This window comes from Geotrypetes seraphini, chromosome 18, assembly GCF_902459505.1.
Source record: "Geotrypetes seraphini chromosome 18, aGeoSer1.1, whole genome shotgun sequence".
Taxonomy (NCBI): Eukaryota; Metazoa; Chordata; class Amphibia; order Gymnophiona; family Dermophiidae; genus Geotrypetes; species Geotrypetes seraphini.
This window is the reverse complement of record NC_047101.1, coordinates 29,400,089-29,426,976: the sequence shown is the minus strand read 5'-3', so window position 1 is coordinate 29,426,976 and position 26,888 is coordinate 29,400,089. Positions and strand designations below refer to the sequence as shown.

Here is a 26,888-nt window from a genome sequence, read left to right as displayed (position 1 = left end):
CTAATGAAAGAGAGAGCCAGGTTTGTTTATATTTATGTTTATTATTGTTTGATATACTGCTTTAGCTAGCTAACTTGGTCAGGTACTAGTGACCTGGATTGGTCACCGTGAGAAAGGGCTACTGGGCTTGATGGACCATTGGTCTGACCCAGTAAGGCTATTCTTATGTTCTTATAACATTTGTATACTGCATTACCCTTCAGATCTATGCAGTTTAACAAAAGTAAAATATTGCTACAACACAGAATGAAATACATTTTCAATCTTTCAATAATTTCCTAAATATATGTCTTTAATAGTTTCCTAAAATTTTGATATGATGTAGATTCAAAGAATAATTGATGAAAATCAGTATCCCAAGTAGCTGCTTGAAATGAGAGTAGTCAATTATGATATCTTTTAAAGCAGCAACTTTTGGGTGATGGAAAATCAAAAAGAGAAGCTATCCGAGTATAACATCTATGATGGAAAAAAATAAATTGATCAACTAAATAGGCAGGAGCCATACCAGATATTACTTTGTAACACAGGCAACTGAACTTAAACTGCACTCTAGCTTCCATGGGGAGCCAATCAAGCTCCTTGTAATAAGGCGTTATGTAGTCCAATTTTTTTAAATTTAAAAATCAGGCAAATCGCTGTATTCTGTATTAATCGAAGTCAAGCCAGGTTTTTTTGGTTGACTGCCAGATGCACAATATTGCAATAGTTCAGAGTATTCAGGACAAAAGATTGAACCAATAGTCTAAACGATTTGTCATCAAAATATGATCTAATCAGTCTAAGTTTCCAAAGCACAAATGAATAATCATAGAAAAATTCCTGTCCAAATAAGACACCTAATATTTTAATGCTGAATAGAATGCGATAAGTAATCGTACTTAAGATCCCACTATTTTCTTCACAATTATGTGGAGAAGCCAGAAAAAGTTTAGTCTTATTTGGATTTAACTTCAATTTGAAATCACTCATCTAGTTATCAACTATTAGAATCACTGAAGATATGAACTGAGTGACTACAGATAATTGAGAGGTTAAAGGAATTATGATTCTATCATTAACATAACTATACAGTATAGTTCAATTCCTAGATTTGCCAATCTTGTCCCCCAAAGATGCTAGATACATATTGAACAATGGCGAAAGAGGGGTTTCGCTGTGAAACACCACAGGAGTTGTCTCATGTACAAAGCAGGTTACAAAAATGATTAAAAACAAATAATATGTATAAGAAAAGAATGTCATAAATGATAGGAAAGGGATCATTCAAACAAGAGAGAAGAGAGGTAAAAAAGGATGGGGGGAACCAAGTGAACCAAGAATCTAAACTGTACCAGACAGTGGTTATAGTAGAGATCAGGGGGGGAGTGAATTACATAGTGAGAGAGCAAGAAAATAGAAAGTCAATTGACAAGTAGATTCCCAATAAGCTAATTTAGGAGAGGGCTGCAATAGTTGGTGGGAGTCGAGAGAATGCAAGGTCCTGGTAGAGACTTTCTTCTCTCTTGAGGTGGTAAAGGTTCAGAAGGGACTGAATATGACTTCTCCTCTGAGAAGGAATGTGTCCCCTCATCCAAATCCCATGAGTGGTCTTTTCTCCATAATCCAACAGAACTAAAAGGGTCTCAGCTTGCCTCTGCTAAATGGGTTGATGCCCATGCCCCAAAGAGTACCAAGGTACAACTTTACCATCAGACTCTGGGGAAGCTACTACTACTTATTTCTATAGTGCTGCCAGATGTACATAGCGCTATAAATTAAACATATAAGAGACAATCTCTGCTCATCAGAGCTTACAATCTGATCAAATCAGACAAACAGGATAAGTAGGGGTTAGGTAATTTCTCTCCCTCCCACCCCCTCCCCAGTGTCAAGGACAGCACTATATGAGCTGTTGCCAACACCAGTACCTCTCAGGGCATCAACACTGAGGATTGCTCCAAAGGCTTAGAAGGAGTCTCAGGGGGGAGCAGGGGCCAGGCCTCCTCTGGCACAAGTGTCCTCAATGCCTGGGTTGTAGAATCTCTCTGAGAATGGCTCTATACTACTCATCGGAGATAGGCATCGCAAAAGCTAGGGAGCTGATCCAAGCCAACCTGAGTTAATGCTGAATCAGAATGGGAGCCTAGCTGCCCAGAGTCTGGCACACTGGTACCCCCACAAGAGAGGGGGAGCTATACTTTTGATGGTGGTACTTCTTGGGTATCAGGGATCCTGAAGTCTTGGCATTCCTGGCACAATGAGTCAAAGAGGATGATACTCGTGCTTCTTGGGCTTCCCCCAGCGCTCAGCATAGGAATTGCCGCTGCTGAGTCAGACCAGTGGCCCATCGTGCCCAGCAGTTCACTCACACTGCGGCCCCCAGGTCAAAGACCAGCGCCCTGAGACTAGCCCTACCTGTCTACATTCTGGTTCAGCAGGAATTTGTCTAACTTTGTTTTGAATCCCTGGAGGGTGTTTTCCCCTATGACAGACTTCGGAAGAGCGTTCCAGTTTTCCACCACACTCTCGGTGAAGAAGAACTTCCTTATGTTCGTACGGAATTTATCCCCTTTCAATTTTACAGAGAACCCTCATGTTCTCACTACCTTGGAGAGGGTGAACAACCTGTCCTTATCTACTAAGTCTCTTCCCTTCAGTACCTTGAATGTTTCGATCATTTCCTCTCTCAATATCCTCTGTTAGAGGGAGAAAAGGCCCAGTTTCTCTAATCTTTCACTGTACAGCAACTCCTCCAGCCCCTTAACCATCTTAGTCGCTCTTCTCTGGACCCTTTCGAGTAGTACCATATCCTCCTTCATGAACGGCGACCAGTGCTGAACACAGTACTCCAGGTGAGGGCGCACTATGGCCCGATACAGCAGCATAACCACCTTCTCTGATCTGTTCGTGATCCCCTTCTTTATCATTCCTAGCATTCTGTTCGCCCTTTTCGCCGCCGCTGCACATTGTGTGGATGGCTTTATCGACTTGTTGATCAGAACTCCCAAGTCTCGTTCCTGGCAGGTTTCTCCAAGTACCGCCCCGGACATCCTGTATTCGTGCATGAGATTTTTGTTACCTACATGCATCACTTTACACTTATCCACATTGAACCTCATCTGCCGTGTCGATGCCCATTCCTCGAGCCTGATTTTGTTCCCTTGCAGATCTTCACAATTCCCCTGTGTCTTCACTACTCAGAATAACTTCGTATCGTCTGCAAATTTAATCACCTCACTCGTCGTACCAAAGTCCAGATCGTTTATAAAGATGTTGAAGAGCACGGATCTAAGCACCGAGCCCTGCGGCACCCCACTGGTGACACTCTTCCAGTCTGAGTATTGTCCATTTATCCCCACTCTCTGTTTCCTATGCTTCAGCCAGTTTTTAATCCATGTGAGAAGTTCACCCTTGAGTCCATGGCTTGCAATTTTCCCGAAATAGTCATTTATGTGGAACCTTGTCAAACGCCCTTGTCTATCTGTCTGTTTACTCCCTCAAAGAAGTGCAGCAAGTTCATCAAACACGATCTGCCTTTGCTAAAACCATGCTGACTGGTCCTCATCAGCCCGTGTCCGTCAAGGTGATCACTGATGCGGTCCTTTATCAGCAACAATCATCTTTCCTGGTACCGAGGTCAGACTCACCAGTCTGTAGTTTCCCGGATCTCCCCTCAAACCTTTCTTGAAGATCAGTGTAACATTCGCCACCTTCCAGTCTTCCAGGATCTTTCCCGATTTGATCGACAGATTGGCTATTACTTGAAGCAGTTCAGCTATGGTCCCTTTCAGTTCCTTGATGGATGCCTTCCGGTCCCGAGGATTTATCAATCTGCCCACATACCTCCTCTAGACTGACCGTCAATCCTGTCAGCATTCCGTCTTGTTTCCAGCATATAGCCTGATGGATTCCGATATGTTGTAAATCTTCTTCGGTAAATACAGACGCAAAAAATGTGTTCAGTTTGTTGGCGATGGCTTTGTCCTCCTTTAGCGCTCCCTTTATTCCATGGTCATCCAACGGTCCCACCGCTTCCTTCGCGGGTCGTTTCCCCTTAATATATCGAAAGAACGGCTTGAAGTTCTTCGCCTCCTTGACTATTTTTTCCTCGTAGTCTCTTTCGGTCCCTTTTACCGCCTTATGGCACCTGCATTGATGTTGTTTGTGCTCGTTCCAGTTTTCGTCCGTTTTTGATCTTTTCCATTCCTTAAATGAAGTTTTTTTGTCTCTGATCGCTTCCTTCACCTCTACAGTGAGCCACGCTGGTTCTTTGTTCTTTTTCCTCTTGGATCCCTTGTTGATACGCGGTATATATAGATTTTACGCCTCGGTGACTGTGTCCTTAAAAAGGGACCAAGTTTGCTCTAGTGTTTTTACAGTGCTTATCCTCTTCTTAACATTCTTCCCTAACATGAGTCTCATCCCTTCGTAATTCCTTTTTCAGAAGTTCAGTGCCATGGCTGTCGTTTTGGACCGATGTTTTTCCCATGCGTCCAGATCGAAGTGGATCATATTGTGATTGCTGTTTCCCAGCGTCCCTTCTACTTCTACATCTTGTGCCAGTCCTTCGGTGCTGACAAGGATGATACTGAACTTGTACGCATCCTTGGTGTCAGGTCCGATGCAGACTGGTCTTGGGCCTGACTAACAATGTCATGAGAGATGGTGACCTTCTCAATGCTGGTGAACTCCCACTTGTGTTCCCAATGCCTATGCAGCCACCCAAGTCTCCTCACAGAATCATTTAGGAGCTCCTGATGCAGGCAGATATACTTAAACATACTGGATAGAATTTAAATGATCTGCTTCTTGGATCTTTTGGTTATACCACCTGGTTTAGACTGGTTTTATGGTTATTTGATGTAAACAAAGTTTGGAATTTCTGATCTCTACCACTTTTTGAACTACAGTATTTGTTAACAGTTAGAGTACCTTTTAATCTTTGTTGGTTCTTTTACGTACTCGTCTAATTAGATAAATTATGAACATTTATTATAGCATTACTTTTATGGGTATGTGCTCATCATATCTGTGTGTGCAAGCAGTGTAGAAACTGAAAGTGACCACTCAGAGTATTTTCAAATGCCATGCTCACAGTTAAGTATATTGCAAGCATTGTTCTTTCATTTCTAGCTGATTACACATTAGTTCATTTAACTTTGTTTCCGCTTCCCCACTGTGTCACACTATTAAACTAATGCAGGAGACCTGCTACCCCTCTGTGCACAGTACTGACATTGTCATAGCATAATAAGGATACATCCAGTCGAACAGCATGGTGTAGCTGGTCTTTGTATTCAATGCAAAAGCAATTCCTCGAAGATCTCTTGCCAGCCCGATCAACATACGCTGTCAGTAGGATAGAGAGACAGTAATTGATTTTCACGTTAGCACTGAGCAGATGGAGTAATAATCAGCCAATAATGACCAAGTGGCATATCACTAGGTTAATTTGTTGGCTTACAATTCTGACTTAAAGAGGCATCCACAGAAAGCTATAAATACTCTAAATGTGTAATAAATAAAACATTTGTAAGCACAGTGGTTAATGAGCTTCGAATACTTAGACAAGAATCACATTTACTAGTTGATAAAAAATGGTCTGCCTTATAAATCAGTACTTTATTTTATGTGCAAATGTTAAATCCTGTCTGTCTGCCTATATTTTCCTTATATGGTGTTTTGAAACAGAAAATTTTATCCTAATCATATGTTTTAGCTTGAAAATACTCTTCAGTAGAAATACACAATTTTTCACTGCTTTAATTTTTCTTAGGAAATCAATATTGCTGTTAGATTGGTCAGTCTAATGCAGATATTATCCTCATAATTCTCCTATATAATAACAACAAAGGAAAACAAGGTGAAGGGTCATTGTGCTTTGTCTTTAGAATTAAGATGGCTGTCTTCCTCCTTACAGCACACTCTTAATTCTGGAGACATGTCTTAATAACCTCTAAATAGTTCCAACAAAAGAGCCATGTCAGAGGAATGAGCTGGCCCCAAGGTGTTTCAAGTGGAGTGTTTTCATCTGCCTTTATTGCTCTATCCCTCTCCAGAATTAAGGCAATAACCTGTGATAAATTATTCAGGAACTGCTACAGGGATCAAGGCAAAATCATTCTGTTAAAGTGCTGTTTGCAACATTTGGCACTTAGAACAAAAACTTTTAATGTGTGCATGCTGAAAATCAAGGATTTTAAATAATTGAACATGATGGAGTTTTTATGAAGCCAGCTAAAGATAGTAGGTTGCAATTTAACCACACCCCTTCCTTGGAAGGGGTTTGAAATTCATTCTTATTAGCACGGGTGATGTCATCAGCAAAGCACCAGAACTAATAAGGTTACTAGTGGTGCCTTGCAACACATGTTCAGGACCAAGCCACCTGCTAACACACTAGTCTTGTGTTGAGGTTATTTTTTCCCATCCTCCTCCTCACACCTGAAGGTTAAAATAACATTACAATCTAGAGGTCATTTAACTGCTCTGGTGCATCAACTCAGACTGGAAAAAAAGTACCTGTAAGCCTTCTGCTTGATTTTAAGTGCAAAAAATATTTCAGTAAGGAAAAAGAAGACTTATTATATTATCTGGACAAAAATGACTCCGATTGAGCTGAATTTGGCAGAATTACGTTATTCTCTTTGCTATTTAACAGAATGCCATCCCACAGGGTAGTGAGGCTATAAGCAAAAACCATGATTGTCCTTAGCATTTATAAATGGAAGAATCTGAAATCATCTTCCTATATATTTTTCAGACATCTAAAAAGTAAAAATGCCAATTCTACAAGTCCCATTTCTACCAATCTCTTATGGAAGTTATTTCTTTTTATTATTTGCTTGCTAATAAAGCACAGTTACTTACCGTAACAGGTGTTATCCAGGGACAGCAGGCATATATTCTCACATGTGGGTGACGTCATCTACGGAGCCCCGGCGCGGACAGCTTTTCAAGCAAACTTGCTAGAAGTTTCAAGTTTGCACACTGCACCACGCATGTGCGTGCCTTCTGCCCACTAGAGGGCGCATCCCACCTCGTGGTCCTCAGTTCCATAACTAGCTTAGAAGCCATCCCCGGGGAGGTGGGCGGGTTGTGAGAATATATGCCTGCTGTCCCTGGATAACACCTGTTACGGTAAGTAACTGTGCTTTATCCCAGGACAAGCAGGCATGATATTCTCACATGTGGGTGACCTCCAAGCCAAACCAAAAAGGGCAGGTGGGAGGATGGCAATTTTAAGAAAACAGATTTTGTAAAACTGACTGGCCAAACCGGCCGTCACTCCTGGACAGAGTGTCCAGACAGTAGTGAGAGGTGAATGTATGAACCGAAGACCAAGTGGCAGCCTTACATATGTCTTCCATCGGGGTGGAACGGAGGAAGGCTATCGAAGCTGCCATTGCTCGGACCTTGTGCCCCGTGACTCGACCCGGGGGAGGAAGGCCAGCCTGAGTATAGCAAAGGGAGATGCACGCCGCCAACCAGTTAGACAGAGTGCGCTTGGAAACTGGGTGCCCTAATCGATTGGGATCGAAGGACAAGAATAATTGCGGGACCTTCCGATGGGACTTGGTGCGTTGAAGGTAAAATGCCAACGCCCTCTTACAGTCAAGCGTGTGAAGCGCCGTCTCGCCAGGATGGGAGTGGGGCTTAGGGAAGAACACAGGAAGGACAATGGACTGATTGAGGTGGAAATCAGAAACAACCTTCGGGACAAACTTAGGATGGGTGCGGAGGACCACCTTGTCATGATGGAATACGGTGAAGGGTGGGTCCGCAACCAAGGCTTGTAGTTCCCCAATCCGCCTAGCGGAGGTGAGGGCAATCAGAAACACCACCTTCCAAGTCAGAAATTTCAAGAGGGACTTGTTGAGTGGCTCAAAGGGTGGTTTCATCAGTTGAGCTAAAACCACATTCAAATTCCATACGACTGGGGGAGGTTTGAGCGGGGGACAAACCCTGAGTAATCCTTTCATGAAGCGTGTCACCAAGGGATGGAGAGACAGAGGGCGTCCATCCAGGTGTTGGTGGAAGGCGGAAATCGCACTAAGATGGACACGCACCGAAGTGGTTTTCAGGCCAGAGCGCGACAAATGGAATAAGTAGTCCAGAACCGAGGGTACCGGGGCCGATACCGGGTCCAGGAGGAAAGAAGAGCACCAGGTGGAAAACCTGGTCCATTTCTGCGAATAGCAAAGCCTCGTCGAGATCTTGCGGGAGGCTTCCAGCACTTCCCTCACTGATTGAGACAGGTCCGGAGGGGTCAGGGAACAAGAAACCAAGCTGTCAGGTGCAATGACTGCAGATTGGGATGTAACATGGATCCTTGATTCTGAGATAGCAGAGAAGGACCGACAGGCAGAAGAAGGGGTTCCCTGGCGCTGAGTTGGAGCAGTAGGGAGAACCAGTTCTGACGCGGCCACCGAGGAGCTATGAGAATCATCGTGGCCGTGGACGATCTGAGGTGTACCAACGTTCGCATGATCAGAGGGAAAGGAGGGAATGCATAGAGGAACTTCCCGTCCCAATCGAGAAGGAAGGCATCCGCCTCCAGACGATCCCGCGAGTACATCCGAGAACAATATAGTGGTAGTTTGTGTGCCTCCGGAGAGGCGAACAGATCTACCTGTGGCGTTCCCCAGCGAGCGAAGACCTCGTGCAGAACTGCTGAGTGTAGAGTCCACTCGTGGGGTTGCAGGAGTCGACTGAGTTTGTCCGCCAGACAATTCAGTTCCCCCTGGATGTAGACCGCCCGGAGGAAGATGTTCCGGGAGGCCGCCCACTCCCAGAGGCGAAGGGCCTCGGAGCAGAGGGGCCACGACCCCGTTCCCCCCTGTTTGTTCACATAGTACATTGCTACTTGGTTGTCCGTGCGGACGAGGACCACCTGGTCCTGTACTACGTGAACGAAGGCTCGAAGTGCTAGGAAGATGGCCCGAAGCTCTAGCACGTTGATGTGACAGCGACGGTCCTCCGCCGACCACAGGCCCTGTGTGCGAAGACCGTCGAGGTGGGCTCCCCACGCGTAGTCCGAGGAGTCCGTGGTCAGAACCTTGCGAAATGGGGGAGTGCGAAACATTAGTCCCGTGGACAGATTTGAAGAGTCTGTCCACCAACTTAGCGATTTCCGCAAAAGCGGAGTCACCGAAATGAGGCGCGACTCCGGATCGCACTCCTGGCGCCATTGTGATGCGAGTGTATACTGAGGGATCCTCAGATGCAGCCTCGCAAATGGCGTGACGTGTACCGTCGAGGCCATATGGCCGAGCAGCATCATCATGCGCTTGGCCGACACCCTTGGTAGTTGAGAGACCTGGCGGCTCATCCGTACCAAGACTTCCAACCGTTGGGTCGGAAGGTAGGAGCGCAGGCGCACCGTGTCCAGCACCGCACCTATGAATTGAAGAGACTGAGCCGGCCTCAACTGAGACTTTGGAAAGTTTATCTCGAATCCGAGGGTTTGCAGGAAGGCAATAGACTGTCGGGTCGCTGAGATAACCTCCTCCCTGGTCGGGGCTTTGATGAGCCAGTCGTCCAGGTAAGGGAACACGTGGAGCCCGCGAGACCTCAGGGCTGCCGCCACTACTACCATGCACTTCGTGAATACTCGTGGGGACGCGGCCAGGCCGAAGGGCAGGACTCTGTACTGGAGGTGTAGGTCTCCCACCTGGAATCGTAAGAATTTTCGGCAGGTGGGGTGCACCGGGACATGGGTATATGCTTCCTTCAAGTCGAGGGAGCACATCCAGTCCCCTTCCTCCAAGAGAGGATACAAGACCGGGAGAGATAGCATTCGAAATTTCTCCCTGGCCAGGCATTTGTTGAGCTTCCTGAGGTCGAGTATGGGGCGCATGTCCCCGGTCTTTTTTGGGACCAAAAAGTAACGGGAGTAAAATCCCGTCCCCCACTGGTCCTTGGGGACCGGCTCGACCGCCCGAAGCTTCAGGAGAGCTTTGGCTTCGGTCAGAAGGGTCGGTAGTTGCGACCGGTTGCACCAGGCTAAACTTGGGGGACTGTCCGGTGGTGAGGACACAAAATTGAGCGAGTAGCCTTCGGAGACGATCCGGAGCACCCAAGCGTCTGAGGTAATCGCGGTCCATGCCTTCCGGAAGGACCGAAGACGCCCCCCGATAGGAAGGGGTTCTGGTGAAGGTGCGGAGGGGAACCCGCCCCGTCCGCTCAGCCCGTCAAAAGGAAGGCGCGGGCTTAGAAGGGCCCTGCGCCGGGGCTTGGGTTTGTCCCCCTCTGCCTCGTTGAGACGAACGTCTCGGAGGCGGTCTTGAGAAGGACGGGGTCGACTTCTGGGGGTACCGGCGCGGCGGAGGCCGGAAAGGTTTCTGTGGCGGGGGCCTAGGTTTGGGGCGGACCAGGGATGCTAAAGAGCGTTCCTGTTCCGACAACCGTTTGGTCGCCGCCTCCAAAGACTCGTCAAATAACTCGGACCCCACACAGGGCAGGTCTGCAAGACGTTCCTGCAGGTTTGGGTCCATGTCGAGGGTGCGAAGCCAGGCCAAGCGGCGCATGGCCACTGCGAGGGCCGACACCCTCGAAACCAGCTCAAAGGTGTCGTACACTGAATGGAAAAGGTACAACCGCAATTGAGACAGGTTGGACATAAACTTATCGAATCCTGCTCTTTTGGAGTCCGGTAACGAGTTCCGATATTGAGGAAGGTCCTTCACCATCCCACGCAAGTAGGAGGAAAAGGTGAAGGAGTAATTTAGAACTCTGGTGGCCATCAGAGTGTTTGAATAGAGGCGACGGCCAAACTTGTCCAGGGTCCGCCCCTCCCTGCCGGGTGGAACCGCCGCAGAAACCCGTGAGGGCTGTGATTTTTTAAGGGCAGATTCCACCAGGAGGGACTGGTGGGAGAGCTGCGCCTTATCAAACCCTTTCGGGGGAATCGTCCTATACTTTGATTCCATTTTTGACGGGACAGACGTGCCTGTAAGAGGGCTCGACAAGTTCTTCAGCCAGGTCTGCAGGAGGACACTGTTGAGAGGGAGTCTAGGTACCTCTCTAGGGGGAGTGGGAAGGTCCTGTTCCTCTAGAAATTCCTTGGAATATTTGGAACCTACCATCAGGTCAATCCCCAGGGCTTGGGCCATGTCCTGGACAAAAGATGAGAAGGAGGACGGCCTAGCCTGGGGGGACGGGGTTCTCGACCGTCCCACCGAGGAGCGGGGGGAGGCCTCATGGGAATACTGAGGATTCCTAACCGATCCTGAATCCCAGGATCCTCTCTCCACGGCCCTCGAGGGGGAGGGTGAAATCATCCTCCTAGGGGAGTCCCTGGGGGAGGATCCCGGGGTCCGTGGGGTCCTCTCCCGTTTCCTCGGCGAGGCGGCGCGGGAAGACTTTCCCCGAGGTGAGCGGAGGAGCCTCGGATTATCGAGGCGCAACTCCGACACCTGCAGCGCCTCGCCCCCGAACGACGAGGAACGATCGCGCCGAGGCGAGCCCCGGGGTCGCTTAGGCTTCCTCGATCGGCGCCTCGTCCGAGGTCGCCTCGAGGGCGAGGCGTCCGGGGAAGATCCCGAAGCCGAGGAGGAAAGTCGGCGCACTCTGCGGAACTTTTCTTTTGGGCGGACACTGCGCTCAGGAGGCTCCCCCGAGGTCGAGGTCCGGGGCGGGGCCGAGACCGAGGTGGACGGGGCCGCAATACCCGAGACCGAGGTCGCCGAGGCCGGGGCTCCCGAGGTCGAGGGAGCCGAGACCGGGGCCTCCGAGGCCGAGGGCGCCCCGGCCGAGGTCGACGTCGCCGGACCCGCAGCACGCTGCAGCACTTCCAGGGCTCCCGACAGCTCCGATGAGATCAAGGCTCGAAGGAGATCCTGGAAGGCCGGAATCCCCACGAAGGTGGGGAGTTCCGAGTCCGGGGCACACTCCCTGGAGGGCGACCTCGGTCTCGAGTATTCCCTCGGGGTGTGCGGAGTCGAGGTCCGATGCGGGGCCGGGGTCGACCCACCCGCTTTGGCCTGACTCGAGGATGGCTTCTTTGCTGAAGGGGATGGAACAGAGGACTTACCCGAAGCTGGCTTCGATGACGACGGCTTCGAAGATGAGGGCCGAGGCGACGCCGAGGCCCCCGAGGACGCCGAGGCCGAGGTCAAGGCCGGGGCCGAAGCCGGGGCCGACGTCGAGGCCTTGGGCGGCGCGTCGACGGCGAACAATTCCGCCATTCTGGCCTTACGGCGACGGAGGGCCCTGTTCTGGAAGGTAGCACAGCGATCACACGAGGCTGTTGGATGTTCGGGCCCAAGACAGACAATGCACCACCGGTGAGGGTCGGTGATGGAGAGTAGTCTCTCACACCGGCTGCATTTCTTGAATCCCGTAACAGGACGGGACATCGACGAGAAAAAGAAGAAGGCCGGGAACGACCGACGTTCCCCGGCTCAGGCTTCCGGGAGCCCCCGGAGCCCAACGAAAAACAATTATTATTTTTTTTTTTTTTTTTTTTTTTTTTTTTTTGTAAGACGGACGAAAAATAAAGCAGCACCGCGATTAATCCGATCAATAAACAAACTAAACGCGGCAGCTAGAAGGCAAAAACACTGGAGCTCAGATCCACAGGGCTTTCTTGCTCCGCGGAAAAATTTGAACTGAGGACCACGAGGTGGGATGCGCCCTCTAGTGGGCAGAAGGCACGCACATGCGTGGTGCAGTGTGCAAACTTGAAACTTCTAGCAAGTTTGCTTGAAAAGCTGTCCGCGCCGGGGCTCCGTAGATGACGTCACCCACATGTGAGAATATCATGCCTGCTTGTCCTGGGATAAAGCATTAGATTGAGTTCTTCAGTGCTAGCTTAAAAGCACCAACTAGCTTATACAAATCAGACAGATGGTGCTTACAGTAGAATTTACTAAAGGTCTGTCACAACAAATGCAGCCAAGCTGCATATTTAATCACTACAGAACCTTGTCTACCTGCAGCTGCCAACTGCTAATCCAATTTCCCTGATAAATGTGGCAAGAGACACGATCAGCAATAAAGAGCATCTAACTCCATTTTCCTGCAGGGCGTCTTTTGATGAACATTGAGAACAGGAGCAGGGAGGAGAGAGCACTGCATGGCCTGGCCTGGTGGCAGCTGCATGCCTTCTGCAGGCACTGTTCTCAGGTTACTCACTTAATTCTGCCACTATCATTACGTTGCTATTGATCTCAGTTGCTGTTGCCTAAACTCTGGCTGAAGCTGAACCAGGCAGTTATCATGCATCAAACTTGCTCAAAAGCCTGGAGATTTCCCCTTAATTACTTGTGATTTTATTTGCAAATACCATTAAAGTGTAATCAAGCAGTCACTTTCCAGGGTTGTTAAGAACTTGCTGGTTTAGGGGATATATCTCTAGAACTCCATTAAAAAATAACTCTAGCAAGCTAGTTGCTATCAATCTAGACAAGATTACATCAAAAGAGTGTTTGAATGTAATGAAAATACACAAATCAGTTGAAGTACTTTTCACCTTTACCTTGTAGGCTCACAGGATAAGATCAATATCAGCTTAAAAAATGACAAATTCTAATTACTTGTCTCATTAACACATAGAAGACTTTAAGTCAGAATAAATCGGAAAGAAGTAGGGAGACTGTGGATACCTTTCAAGAGGCTCTGCTCAGACAAATGGTGACGGAACCCAAGAGGGAAAAGACGATACTAGATCTGGTCCTCACAAATGGAGAGAGTATCTCTAATGTTCGAGTGGGTGCCCACCTGGAAAATAGCTATCATCAAATGGTTTGGTTTGATATAACAGCTAAAGTGGAAGGCGGACACACAAAACTCAAAGTCCTAAATTTCACACGTACGGACTTTAGTAAAATGAGAGCGTACCTGAAGAAAGAGCTGTTAGGATTGGACGGCATAAAGGAAGTGGAAAAACAGTGGTCTAAGCTGAAAGGAGCAATAAAAAGGCTACTGACCATTGTGTGAGGAAAATAAATAAAAACAAGAGAAAAAGGAAACCGAAATGGTTCTCTAAACTTGTTGCGGAGAAAATAAAGGCAAAAGAGCTGGCATTCATAAAATATAAAAATACCCAAGAAGATGAGTACAGAAAGGACTACTGGGTGAAGCTGAAAGAAGCAAAGAGAGAGATACATCTGGCGAAAGTGCAAGCGGAAGAGCAAATGGCTAGGAATGTAAAAAAGGGAGATAAAATTTTTTTCAAATATATTAGTGAAAGGAAAAAGAAGAAGATGAAAAAGGGAATTGTTAGACTAAAAGATGATATGTATCGATATGTGGAGAGTGATGAGGAAGAAGAAGATGAAAAAGGGAATTGTTAAACTAAAAAATGATATGTATTGATATGTGGAGAGTGATGAGGAAAAAGCAAACATGTTAAACAAATACTTCTGTGTTCACGGAAGAAGATCTTGGAGAAGGACCGAGACTGTCTGACAAAGTTACACACGAGAATGAAGTAGATACCGTGTTGTTCACGGAAGAAAGTGTTTATGATCAATTTGAAAAATTGAAGGTACACAAAGCAATGGGACCGGATGGGATCCATCCCAGGATATTGAGGGAGCTCAGAGAGGTTCTGGCGGGTCCTATTAAAGATTTGTTCAACAACTCTTTGGAGATGGGAATGGTTCCTGGGGATTAGAGAAGAGTGGATGTGGTCCCTATTCAAAAAAGTGGTCGCAGAGATGAAGAGGGAAACTACAGGCCGGTAAGCCTCACTTTGGTTATTGGAAAAATAATGGAAACATTGCTGAAAGAAAGGATGAAAGGTAAAACATGCCAGACCAATCTGATTGAATTCTTTGATTGGGTGACTGGAGAATTGGATCAAGGGCATATGCCAGACGTAATTTACTTAGATTTCAGCAAAGCCTTTGACACAGTTCCTCATAGAAGGCTCTTCAACAAACTTGACAGGCTGAAGTTAGGACCCAAAGTGGTGAAATGGATTAGAAACTGGTTGACGGCCAAACACCAGAGGGTGGTGGTGAATGGAATTTGCTCAGAAGAGGGAAGGGTGAGTAGTGGATTCCCTCAGGGATCGGTGCTGAGGTCGATCCTGTTCAATATGTTTGTGAGTGACATAGCCGAAGGGTAAAAAGGAAAAGTTTGCCTTTTTGTGGATGATACCACGATTTGTAACAGAGTAGACACCGAGGAGGGAGTGGAAAACTTGAAAAAGGATCTGCAAAAGTTAGAAGAATGCTCTAATATCTGGCAACTAAAATCAAGGAACTGAAAGGGGCTATAGCTGAACTGCTTCAACTAATAGCCAATCTGTCGATCAAAAGGCTGCTGCGTGAGCAGACTGCTGGTCACGATGGACCACTGGTCTGACCCAGCAGCGGCAATTCTTATGTTCAATGCAAAGAAGTGCATAGTGCATTTGGGGATCAGAAGGAGCCGTATGTGTTGGGAGGTGAGAGGCTGATATGCATGGATGGGGAGAGGGACCTTGGGGTGATAGTGTCTGAAGATCTAAAGGTGAAGAAACAGTGTGACAAGGCAATAGCTGTTGCCAGAAGGATGCTGGGCTGTATAGAGAGAGGCGTGATCAGTAGAAGAAAGAAGGTGTTGATGCCCCTGTACAGGTCAATGGTGAGGCCCCACTTAAGAGTATTATGTTCAATTTTGGAGACTGTATCTGGTGAAGGACATAAAAAGAGTTGAAGCGGTCCAGAGGAAGGCGACAAAAAAGGTAGGAGGTTTGTGCCAGAAGACGTATGAGGAGAGACTGGAAGCCCTGAATATGTATACCCTAGAGCAGTGGTAGGCAAACTCATTAGTCAAAAGAGCCAAAGACCAGCAGTAACAACGATTAAGATTTCTTTTGAGAGCCATACCCAGCGCCCGCTTGCGCTATGATGGCTACATCAACCCGACTGACACCCTGCTTGCTCGCACGTAGTCAAAATCAATTCGTGGCAGAGCCTAGAGAATGACATGGGGAAAAAATTTGTCCCCGTCTCCGCAAACCATCTGATCCCATCCACACAAGCCTCAAATAGTTTTATACTGAACTTATTAAAGTATAAAAAGAAACAATATTATGTACAATTGTCAATTTATAAGTTCACTCTCTCTCCACTTCCCTTCAGCACAGGTACATAAAAACAGGCAAGCAATTTTATATCATTTTCATTCTATTCATTCATAGAAATTCAAGTCTAAACAATGCCAGTCACATAACAAAACATGATTTTACAAAAATAATTCCCTACACAGTCAAGCCTGCAAGGATTACTAGATGTCTTTCAGCAGCTCCCCTCCCTCCCTCCCCCTTACCTTCATGGCCAAGTCAAAATGATCTACCAACAATAAAATTTTTAAAAACACAACACAAAGCACATTGTATACAGAGAAAATGTTAATTATCATTTATATTCCGTGGGTTTTCAAAGAGATCAAGGCAGATGACTTTATGCAATGTCACCTCAGTAACAACTGTACAAAAACAGACAAATATACCCCCTCCCTTTTTACTAAACAGCGATAGCGGTTTTTAGCACAGGGAGCTGCGCTGAATGTCCTGCACTGCTCTTGATGCTCATAGGCTCCCTGCACTAAAAACCGCTATTGCGGTTTAGTAAAAAGGGGCCATAGTGCAAAATATAGACAGCAGATATAAATCTTCAAAATGGACACATTTTGATCACTAAATTGAAAATAAAATAATTTTTCCTACTTTTGTTGTCTGGTAATTTCATAAGTCTCTGGTTGCACTTTATTCTGACCGTGCATCTAATATTTCTCCCTTCTTTCAGCCTCCTGTATGCTTCCTCTCCTCCAGACCTCATTCCCTCCCCCAACTTTTTCTTTCTTTCACCTTCACCCTTCTTTCTCTCTCTCTCCGTGCCCCCTTTCTGTCTGTCTCCCTGTCTTTCTGTCTCCCTGCCCCCCCTTTTCTTTCTTCCTTTCTCCCTGCACTCCCCCAAGCCACCGCCATTGTGGAACAGCCGCCACTGCCACCTGGGGAACAGGCCACCACTGCCATCGGAATGGGCTGCCACTGCCGCCATAGGGGAACAGGCCGCCGCCGAGTTCTGAGCTCTCCCTGCTTCCCTTCTACATACATAGGACACTGAAGTGCCGGGCTGACTAACCTTCCCCACCCGACGTCAATTCTAACATTGGAGAGGAAGTTCTGGGCCAGCCAGGCAGCGATTGGCTGGCCCAGAACTTCCTCTCCAGTGGTGAAGGTTGGTCGGTCCGGCGCTTCAGCATCCTCTTTACGAGGAAGCAGGTTGGGCACCCCTGCTCTAGCTAGCTGAGCCGCGAACTGCACTCAAATAGCTAAAGAGACGCGGCTTGCTGACCACTGCCCTAGAGGAAAGAAGGGACAGGGGAGATATAATTCATACGTTCAAATACTTCAAAGGTATTAACATAGAACAAAATCTATTCCAGAGAAAGGAAAAATGGTAAAATCAGAGGTTATAATTTGAGGTTGAGGGGTGGTAGATTCAAGAGTAATGTTAGGAAATTCTTCTTTACGGAGAGGGTGGTTGATGCGTGGAATGTGCTCCCGAGGCAGGTGGTGGAGAAGAAAACGGTGACAGAGTTCCAACAAGCATCGGATGAACACAGAGGATCTCTAATCTGAAAATAATAGGTATACATAGAAAGAACTAAGGCCAGTACTGGGCAGTCTTGCATGGCCTGTGTCCCATATATGGACATTCAGTTGAGGATGGGCTGGGGAGGGTTTCGATGGCTGGGATGGTTAAGATGGGCTGGAGTGAGCTTTGATGAAGACTCCAGTAGATGGAACCTAAGCAAACTACTGGGCAGGGCTCTGGGTTTCTGGCCCAGAAATATGTAAGAAAAAAGACCATTTAAACTAAATTAATTTATGAAGCATGTATGGTTGGGCAGATTGGATGGACCACTCGAGTCTTTATCTGCCATCATTACTAAGTTACATAATCTCTCTTCCAAACAGTTATTATAATAGAAGAAGTCAATATTTTCATTAATGTAGCACATTAAACAGTTCATACGAAGCTGATTGACATGAAAAACGAAAATGTAAAGTTATATGAATGTTTTGCATAGTATTTAGTTTACACCCAATAGATAATAAGATAAGTGTCAAGTTTTGTACAAAAGGCAACAGCTGAGACATGCTATAAATTCCAGGAAGAAACAAAACCGGTTCTGGGCTTTTTGGGGAAAATGGGATAGAAAACAAATTAAATAATGAATTAAATAATTTTTTTCCATGAATAGGAAACTCTGTCTCCTTAATTTAGGACAGAAACACTCAGTTTTTTGCCATTCAGAAAGGCATTTCAGCAGACTGGAGTCTGAAATAGTCATATAAGATGAGGAACAACATCCTCTTTTCCATTCAACACTATACAAGAGACTTAAACTGCAAACCTTAAGGTGCCAAATATTCAGACCCAAGGCAGAGGTACTCCAGTTAGGAGATGAAAATTCACAGATAACTCTCAAGTACATAAGCAAAACTGGGAAAGAAAGTTTCATGGAGGAAAAATGGATTCACACCCAATCATCATTCATGCTGTTCTTTGGATTTAACCACATCCTTCAATTTGGTAAACTACCGTATTTTTCACTCCATAAGACACATTTCTTTCCCCAATTCCAATTCCTAGGGAGCGAATACCCAACTCCCCCCCTCCGCCAATTACCTTATTTAGACTGCCACCCGTCCCTCGCCCACTGCTGCTGCTACTGGTCACTCGCTGCCGCCATAAGTAGAGGAAGGGAAAGGCCAGGCGGATGCTGTGGTTACACGCCACCGGTCCAGATGCCTTACCCCTGATGTCAAGTCTGACATCAGAGAGAAGGTCCAAAAGTAATTTAGATCAGAATATATAACAGAATATAATCTAAAAGAAAACTAGAAAGATAAAATATGCTATTAATATTAACTTCAAATAGGTGAGCCTCTAAGGTATTGCGTGAACAACCAAGTCTTTAGATCTTTTCAAAATTGTTGTAGCTGACCTATCAATCTTACAGAATCAGGAAGTTTATTCCAAATTTCTACCAGCTTGAACGTCATAGATTTACTAAGCTTCCCAATGGATTTAAGTCCTTTCGAAGAGGGAAATGATAATTTATATATCTGTGTGCTCCTCGAATAACAAGTTCTAGTGGTATTCCAATATAAGGGAACTAGAGAATCAAATATTCCATACAGGAATTTAAAAATAACGCTTGCACACTTAAACTGTATCCTAAAACAAACTGGGAGCCAGTGAAGCTTTCTCAGCAAAGGAGAGACATGGTCACACTTTCTTTTTCCAAAATTAAGTTTAGCTGCTGTATTTTGCATCAACTGTAGCCGATCTAGACTACCCTGTTTAATACCCAAGTAAACAGAATTGCAATAAACCAGTTGGGCAAGTACAATAAATAGACTGTACCAACAATGCGTAATGTTCTTGATGGAATAATGATCTAACTTAGCACTTCTTTGCCAAAGAGTTTATCTGATCATGAAATGTAAGTGACGAGTCCAAAATAATACCCAGGATTCTGGAGGAGAAGTCTATATGTAATGTAACAGCGACAGGGAGGTTTTCTAATCTAGGCCTGATCCAGAGAAGTTTGGTTTTTGATGTATTCAATTTCATTTGAATGGACATTGCCCACACCTGCAATTTGGAAATACAACAATCTATGCCCAAGGCCAAATTGCTAAGATCAGGACTGATCTCCAATAGAATGAAAAAGTCATCCACATAAGTAAATATAGTCTCTGCTGAAGTAAGACAAAAATTTTTCAATGAGGTCATGTAAATGTTAAACAAAATTGGCAACAAAGAGGAAACCTTGCGGCACCCTACAGTTAGGTTTCCATGAAGATGAAACCTCACCCTCACAGGATCGCAGTGGAAGGAATTTGCTAAACCAATCCAAAACCACATGGTTTAAGCCTATATCAGATAGCATAAGAATTAAGATGTCATGGGACTACTTCAAACGCAATAAAATTGCAACAGCACTGCACATTTATTTTGCATCTGTAAATTTTGGATCTTTGAAATTAATGACAATAAAAGAGTTTCTGTGCTGAAATTTGGTCTGAACCCATATTGAAATGACAATAAGATAGAAAATTTCTCTAAATAATTGGAGAGTTGACTAGAAATAATTGATTATATCATTTTTGTCATTAAAGGTATTTTCGCAATTGGGCGATAATGAGAGGGCACCGAAAGGTCCAAATCAGCACTTTTCAATAAAAGCGTTAGAATTATATTGCCCATACTCAATGAAAATGACCATTACTGAGAAAATGATTTAATAATGAGGTCAACCAAGTGATAGCCTGTGGGGGAATATCCCCGTAAAGATAAGAAGGAAAAGGATCCAAATTGCAACTGCATCTTTTCAATTTTTCACACAATCCTAAAACTTGAGATTCTGAGACTGGGTCGAAAACATTCTAAAAACGATCCATAAAAGTTACTGTTAACCCATTAGAACCTAAAGAAAAGTCATCAGGGTTAATGGCAAGAGAAATATCCCTAATAAGTGTAATTTTACTGTTAAAGAATTCTGCTAACTCCTCGGCTGTTAGAATGCAATTTTGTTTCGGTCTTGTTTTTACTGAAATCAATGAGCACCAGAGTTTGAAAAGGGCGCTACTTTGATTGTTTGATCTAGCTATTTTAATGCCATAATAATTTTTTCTTGCGGTCCTGATCTCTAAATTATATTTCTTGATGTCAGCTCTCCAGATCCTCTTATCTGAATCTAAGTTAGTTTTTTTCCATTTACATTCCAATTTTCTACATCCCGGTTTTAACTCTCGATGATAAGCTGAATACCAGGATGCTTTCCATGCATAGCTCATCAATTTAGTTGTTAAAGAGGGATAAAGTTTCAAAAGTACTTTCAGATAATCCCATACATTCTTTCCAAATGTTTCTGATAATGTATAAGCAGAAATACATGGTAATATTTTTAGTAAATTAGACCAAAAAAAGCTCTGAATTGATTTTTTTTTCCTGGTGATTATAGTTTGTTTCTGCTGCTCATCATCATTAAAAGGACACATACAAATCAGAAGACAGAAGTCCCCAAGAAAATGATCTGACCAAGGAACTTTCTGGTTTGTTGGTATGAGTGATCTGTGAATGCGCTTCCGGAGGGTGTGATAGGACAGAGAACTTTACAGGGTTTCAAAGAGAAATTGGATAAATTCTTGAAAGAAAAAGTTATCGAAGGATATAGATAGGGAAGATATAGGATAAAGAAAGGGTACAGTTAGAAGGATATAGATAAGGAAGGATAAAAGGGATTGAAGGATATAAAAGATCACTTACATGTCATGGACCTGATGGGCCGCTGCGGGAACGGACTACTGGGCGCGATGTACCTCTGGTCTGACCCAGCGGAGGCAAATTCTTATGTTCCAGAGGAAAGCTATTAACATGGTGTGTGGTCTTTGTCATAAGGCATATGGTGACAGACTTAAAGATCTCAATATGTATACTTTGGAGGAAAGGCGGGAAAGGGGAGATATAATAGAGACATTGAAATACCTACGTGTCGTACATGCACATGAGTCAAGTCTCTTTCATTTCAAAGAAAGCTCTGGAATGAGAGGGCATAAGATGAAGTTAAGAGGTGATAGGCTAAGGAATAATCTAAGAAAATACTTTTTTACAGAAAGAGTGGTAGACGCGTGGAACAGTCTCCCGGAAAAGGTGGTGGAGGCAAAGACTGTGTGAATTCAAGAAATCATGGGATAGGCATGTGGGATCTCTTAGAGAGAGGAAAAGATAATGGTTACTGTGGATGGGCAGATTGATTGGGCCATTGGTCTTTATCTGCCATCATGTTTTTATGAAAGTGGGAGACCTGTAAGTACTTGTTTACAGACTTCAAATCCAGAAAGGACTCCAATATTCTGTGCCTTTCTTTGGCACTATGAAGTATAAAGAGTATCTGCCTGAGCCCAATTATTCTTTGGGAACTGGTTCTATGATGCAAATAGCTAAGAGATGTACTGTCGCTATGACTCTGGCCTCCTTCTCCAGCTATTCAGCAGGAGAGTCAAGGAACAGATCTGGAGGGGGCCAAGAAAACACAATCCTGTGCCCCTCCCTGATAATGTCCAGAACCCAGCGATAAGTTGAAATCTGTTCCTATTTTCCCCGTAATGCTGACAGCTGCCTCCACGATAAGAGGAGGAGTGGCTGTCATCCTGCCAACATTGCTGCTTCTTGGAGCCAAGCCACCATGGGAATCCAAGGGCTGATGGTACTTGTAACTGCCACATCTCTGCCTGGACTTCTTAAAGGGCCTCTGAGAGGAGTAACCAGAGGAAAATTTGTGGGATCTCCTAGAGGCACAAAAATTGCCCCCAGTATTGCAACTACTCCTACTATCCAGAAGGAATTTGGGAAGGTTATCTGACACACTGGCCATGAGATCATCTAGCCCAGGAGTAGGCAATTCCAGTCCTCGAGAGCCATAGGCAGGTCAGGTTTTCAGGATATTCACAATGAATATATATGAGATGGATTTGCATGCACTGCCTCCTTGAGATGTAAATCTATCTCATGCATATTTATTATGGATATCCTGAAAACCTGGCCTGCCTGCGGCTCTCGAGAATCGGAACTGCTTACCCCTGATTTAGCCTTTTACCAAACAACATCTGCCCCTTGAAGGGTAATCTACTGAGCATGGTCTTGGAGGCTGAGTTACCTGCCAATTGTCAGATCCAGAGCATCTGGTGGGCAAAAATGGAGTAGGCTACAACCCTACTCAGGACTCTGATGATGTCATAAAGAACATTGGCCACATAATCCACATCCTCCTTAAATATGTGGGGACAGGAAACCCCAAGCTCTAAAGGAGTAGCCCATAGTGTGATATTGCAGGCCTGGGACATGAAGGAGGTAGCTGCTACAGCTTTGATGCCCAAAGCCAGCACTTCAAACTTTTAAGGATCACATCTATGTTACGTTCTTCAGCATCACTCCACCTTCACTAGGAAGGGAGATATGCATGGTCACTTGTGCCACTGGTGGAGTCTACCTTCAGCTATAGAAACAGTTACTGGAAATCTGATGCCTTAAAGATAGAGCCTAGACATAGCTTTGGCCACCTTAAGGGAGCCTTCACATGCCTTCCATTGGTCAGTGACTAAGGTGGTAAGATCTGGATGAATAGATAAAAGGTTTGTCTGTGCATTAGTGCCACACATGACAGTGCACTGTGAGGTGAAGGGCTGCTGGGCATCGAGTTTCAGAAATTGCATGGGAAACTGAGCTGACCTGAAAAGGTGGTGCAAAGAGGGATCATCACCATGATCTGCTGCCGCTCCTGTCCCTTGGCTACTGATCCCCAAAAGGGCTCTCACATCATCCACCATTGCATAAGAGCCCCGCAATAATAAAGGAATGGAAAGGGACTTCCAATCATCCTAGTCCAGCTGTGAAGGGTCACTGACATGGGAGCCAGCCTAGCGGGGATGCCTGCTTGGGAGAAGGATCTCCCTTAGGCAGAGCAGATGCGCTCAAAGGCAGTGCAGCACTTCCTGGTCCAATTAAATAGGCTTTCCATAAGAGGCTGACAAAATCAGAGAAGCTTTGTATCAGGGGACCTGAGACTTCTGGCACAACCCCAGATGGGGCAAGAGGAGATATATCCGCAAACACGTGCTTGTTTTTGCCCCATTGTTGCTTGGATCATCCAAGCAGGATCTCTTCCCCTTAGATTGGATTGTCTGTGATTTCAGGGGTTCCAAGGCCTTATTACCTTTGTTTTCTGGTCATTTACTTCTCTGGTTTCTGCTTTCCTCCGTCTTAAGTCTCTTGTCAGGATTTTTCTCTCCTCCTTTTCCTTTTGGCTTTCAATTTATTTTTCTACCTCTATGTCCAGATTAACTCTTTCTATCTAGTCGAGTTCCCTTTTTTTTTAAAGTCTATTGACAGCTTTCCAGCTCTTTCCCTCACCGTAGATCTATTTTACTTCCCTTTATTCTCGTCTTTCACTAACTCTGCCCTCTTTCTCTCCCCCTTCTAGTGTTTGCCCCATATCTGCCCTTTCTTCCCCTTACATCATTATCGCCCTCTTTTCTGTCTCTCCCCTCAAATATCTGCTCATTTCTCTCCCCTCTTCCATCCAGCATCTTCCCCTTCTATACAGCATCTGCTTTCTCTCCTCTCCTTTCCATCCAGCATCTCCGCACTCTCTCTCCCCTTTCCATACAATCTGCCCCCTCTCTCCCCTTTTACTACCCCCTTCCATCATCTCCTTCCTATCTCCCACTCTTCGATTCAGGGTTCTGTCTTCCTCCTTCTATATAGCTTATTCCCCCCTCCCCTTTCTATCCAGCATCTCCCCTCTCTCCCCTTCTATTAATATTTTTTCTCCTCTTTCTATTTCTTCCCTTCCATATAACGTCTGACCCTTCCTCCCCCTCACGTTCCATCCAGCATCTCCCCCTTTCACTTCCACTATTCCATCATCCCCCTCTTCTCTGTACCCATCCCATTTGCCTTCTTTCCCATTCTATCTAGACTCTGTCTTCCCACTTATGTACAAAATCTTCCCCCCTCTCTCCCCCCACCCCAAACCATTTTCACCATCTTCTGCCCCTTCTCTCCTCCTACCACACTCCCACAAATGTATACCCTCTCTCCCCACTCCTTTTCCACCAGCATCTACCCCCACCCATTTTCTACCAGTATTTGCCCCCTCTCCCACCTATCCCACATCCACCAGCTTCTGCACCCTCTCTCTCCTCCACCCCACCCCAAACCATTTCCAACATTCTGCCCCCTTTCTCCCTCATCTATCTTCCACCAGCATCTGCCCCACCCCATTTCTACCAATATCTACCTTCTCTCTCTCCCACCTACCCCACATCTACTAGCGTTTGCCCCTCTCCCCCCATCCATCAGTGTTTGCCCCGTAACATCCCCAGCATCCCCATCATTGCTGCTGCTCTCCTGAAGCTGCAGCAGTGGTAAACTGCCCCAAAAGAAATATCATCGCAGAGGGTGGGTGGGCAGTTTGGGTATGTACAGGAAGGGCTAGCTGCCAGTTTGGTTCAGTTTGTTGCTGCTGCTTCGAGAAAGCAGCAGCAGCAGTAGTGGCAGAAGGTGTTGGTCCCTACCCTACCGGCTGTGCGGTGAGGCTGAACAGTTGCATTGCCTTCTGCTAAAAGGTGCGTGGCCACCTAACTGCCTAGCTTAGAGAGAACATTGTTACATAGTGATCTTTTCCTCCCATGATTTGTTTGTTGTAAATTGCTTTATCTGTGAAAGGTGGTATATCAAAAGCAAAATAAACAATCCAGGGTTTCACAAAAGAAATAAAGACTTGGAGTTTCCAGTTTGAGAAAGAACATGAGGGGTCTTGTTGAGAACTCTATAGAGTCCTTCAGCCAGAGAACTAGAATTCTTTCCATCAGTCACACTTTACTTTCCCACACTCAACTAAAATAACCCAATTCAATCAATAGCCAAGGAATTCTAATACACTAAACTGTCTTCATGTACTATTTCAAATCAGCAAGTCTTGTTTTAAAATATACTGTTGTTTTCACATAAGCAGCTTGCTGCACTTAAGAAATTTACTAATAAAACATAATGCTGTGTTAGATATTATGGTTGTGCCACAGCTGAACTGACTTGTCAAATCAATCCTAATATGACTCCCACAGGCATATAAAAACATTATTTAGCTATCAGTTATCCTAATCACTTTGTCCAGTTTCAGCATTCGGTATTTCAAGCTGAGTTCCTATTTAGACATATATGCTGAGCCTTTTAATAAAGTATTGATTTATGTATTAAATTTTGGTTTCAAAAAGTTCTGGACTGTGTAATGTCCCAAATCTGTATGTTTGCACAGAAGAAATGAATATGTTTTATGGCACTTTATTTCAGAGTGTAATTTATTGATGGCAAAGACACATGCACCCCTTTATTACATAGTAACAAAGCAAATGATGGCAGATAAAGACCTGAATGGTCCATCCAGTCTGCCCATAAGTTATACATAAAAACATGAGAATTGCCGCTGCTGGGTCAGACCAGTGGTCCATCCTGCCCAGTAGTCCGCTCACGCGGTGGCCCCCCAGGTCAAAGATCAGTGCTCTAAATGAGTCCAGCCTCACCTGCATACGTCCCAGTTTAGCAGGAACTTGTCCAGCTTAGTCTTGAAACCCTGGAGGGTGTTTTCCCCTACAACAGACTCCGGAAGAGCGTTCCAGCTCTCCACCACTCTCTGGGTGAAGAAGAACTTCCTTACATTTGTATGGAATCTATCTCCTTTCAACTTTAGAGAGTGCCCTCTCATTCTCCCTACCTTGGAGAGTGAGAACAGTCTGTCTTTATCTACTAAGTCTATTCCCTTCAGTATTTTGAATGTTTCGATCATGTCTTCTCTCAGTCTCCTCTTTTCAAGGGAGAAGAGGCCCAGTTTCTCCAATCTCTCACTGTACAGCAGGGGTGTCCAACCTTTTGTCTTCCCTGCGCCACATTGGGCAAAATATTTTTCTGGGGACGCACAAACGTTGCAGCAAGACAGAGGAGGGAGCTAGCAAGACGGTAAACACCCGGGGGCAGCAGAGGAAAACACTGAATCGCCCTCAACTGGGGCTGAACAAAATACTTCACGGTGCTGCATGCGGCCCTCGGGCTGCAGGTTGGACACCCCTCCTGTACGGCATTAAAAATACATGATTAACATAAATATAACATAAATCTTTATTTATATACCGCAAAAGCCTTTCGGTTTGAGGTGGTTTACAGGAAAAATGGCTGAGGAAAATCAGCGAGCTACAACAATGGAGAAAGGACTGAAAATTGTATAGATTGCATAGACAGTGGTTAAGCAGGGTTTTATAAAGAGCGAGATAAATATATAGGTAGGATTGTTCATAGTCTTAGAGCAACAACGTGGAATAGTCAGTGCATCACTCG

The 26,888-nt window shown here is 45.3% G+C and overlaps 1 protein-coding gene across 2 annotated transcripts in view; it reads right to left on the bottom strand.

The window, feature by feature from the left end:
* The window catches only part of RANBP17 (RAN binding protein 17), a 548,236-nt gene that overhangs the window by 154,235 nt on the left and 367,113 nt on the right, over positions 1 to 26,888 (bottom strand). For both annotated transcript variants that reach the window (XM_033927588.1, XM_033927589.1), the window contains one exon: positions 5,243 to 5,331. In XM_033927588.1, coding sequence (XP_033783479.1) covers positions 5,243 to 5,331 — 89 coding nt within the window. The remainder of the gene's footprint in view (positions 1 to 5,242; positions 5,332 to 26,888) is intronic.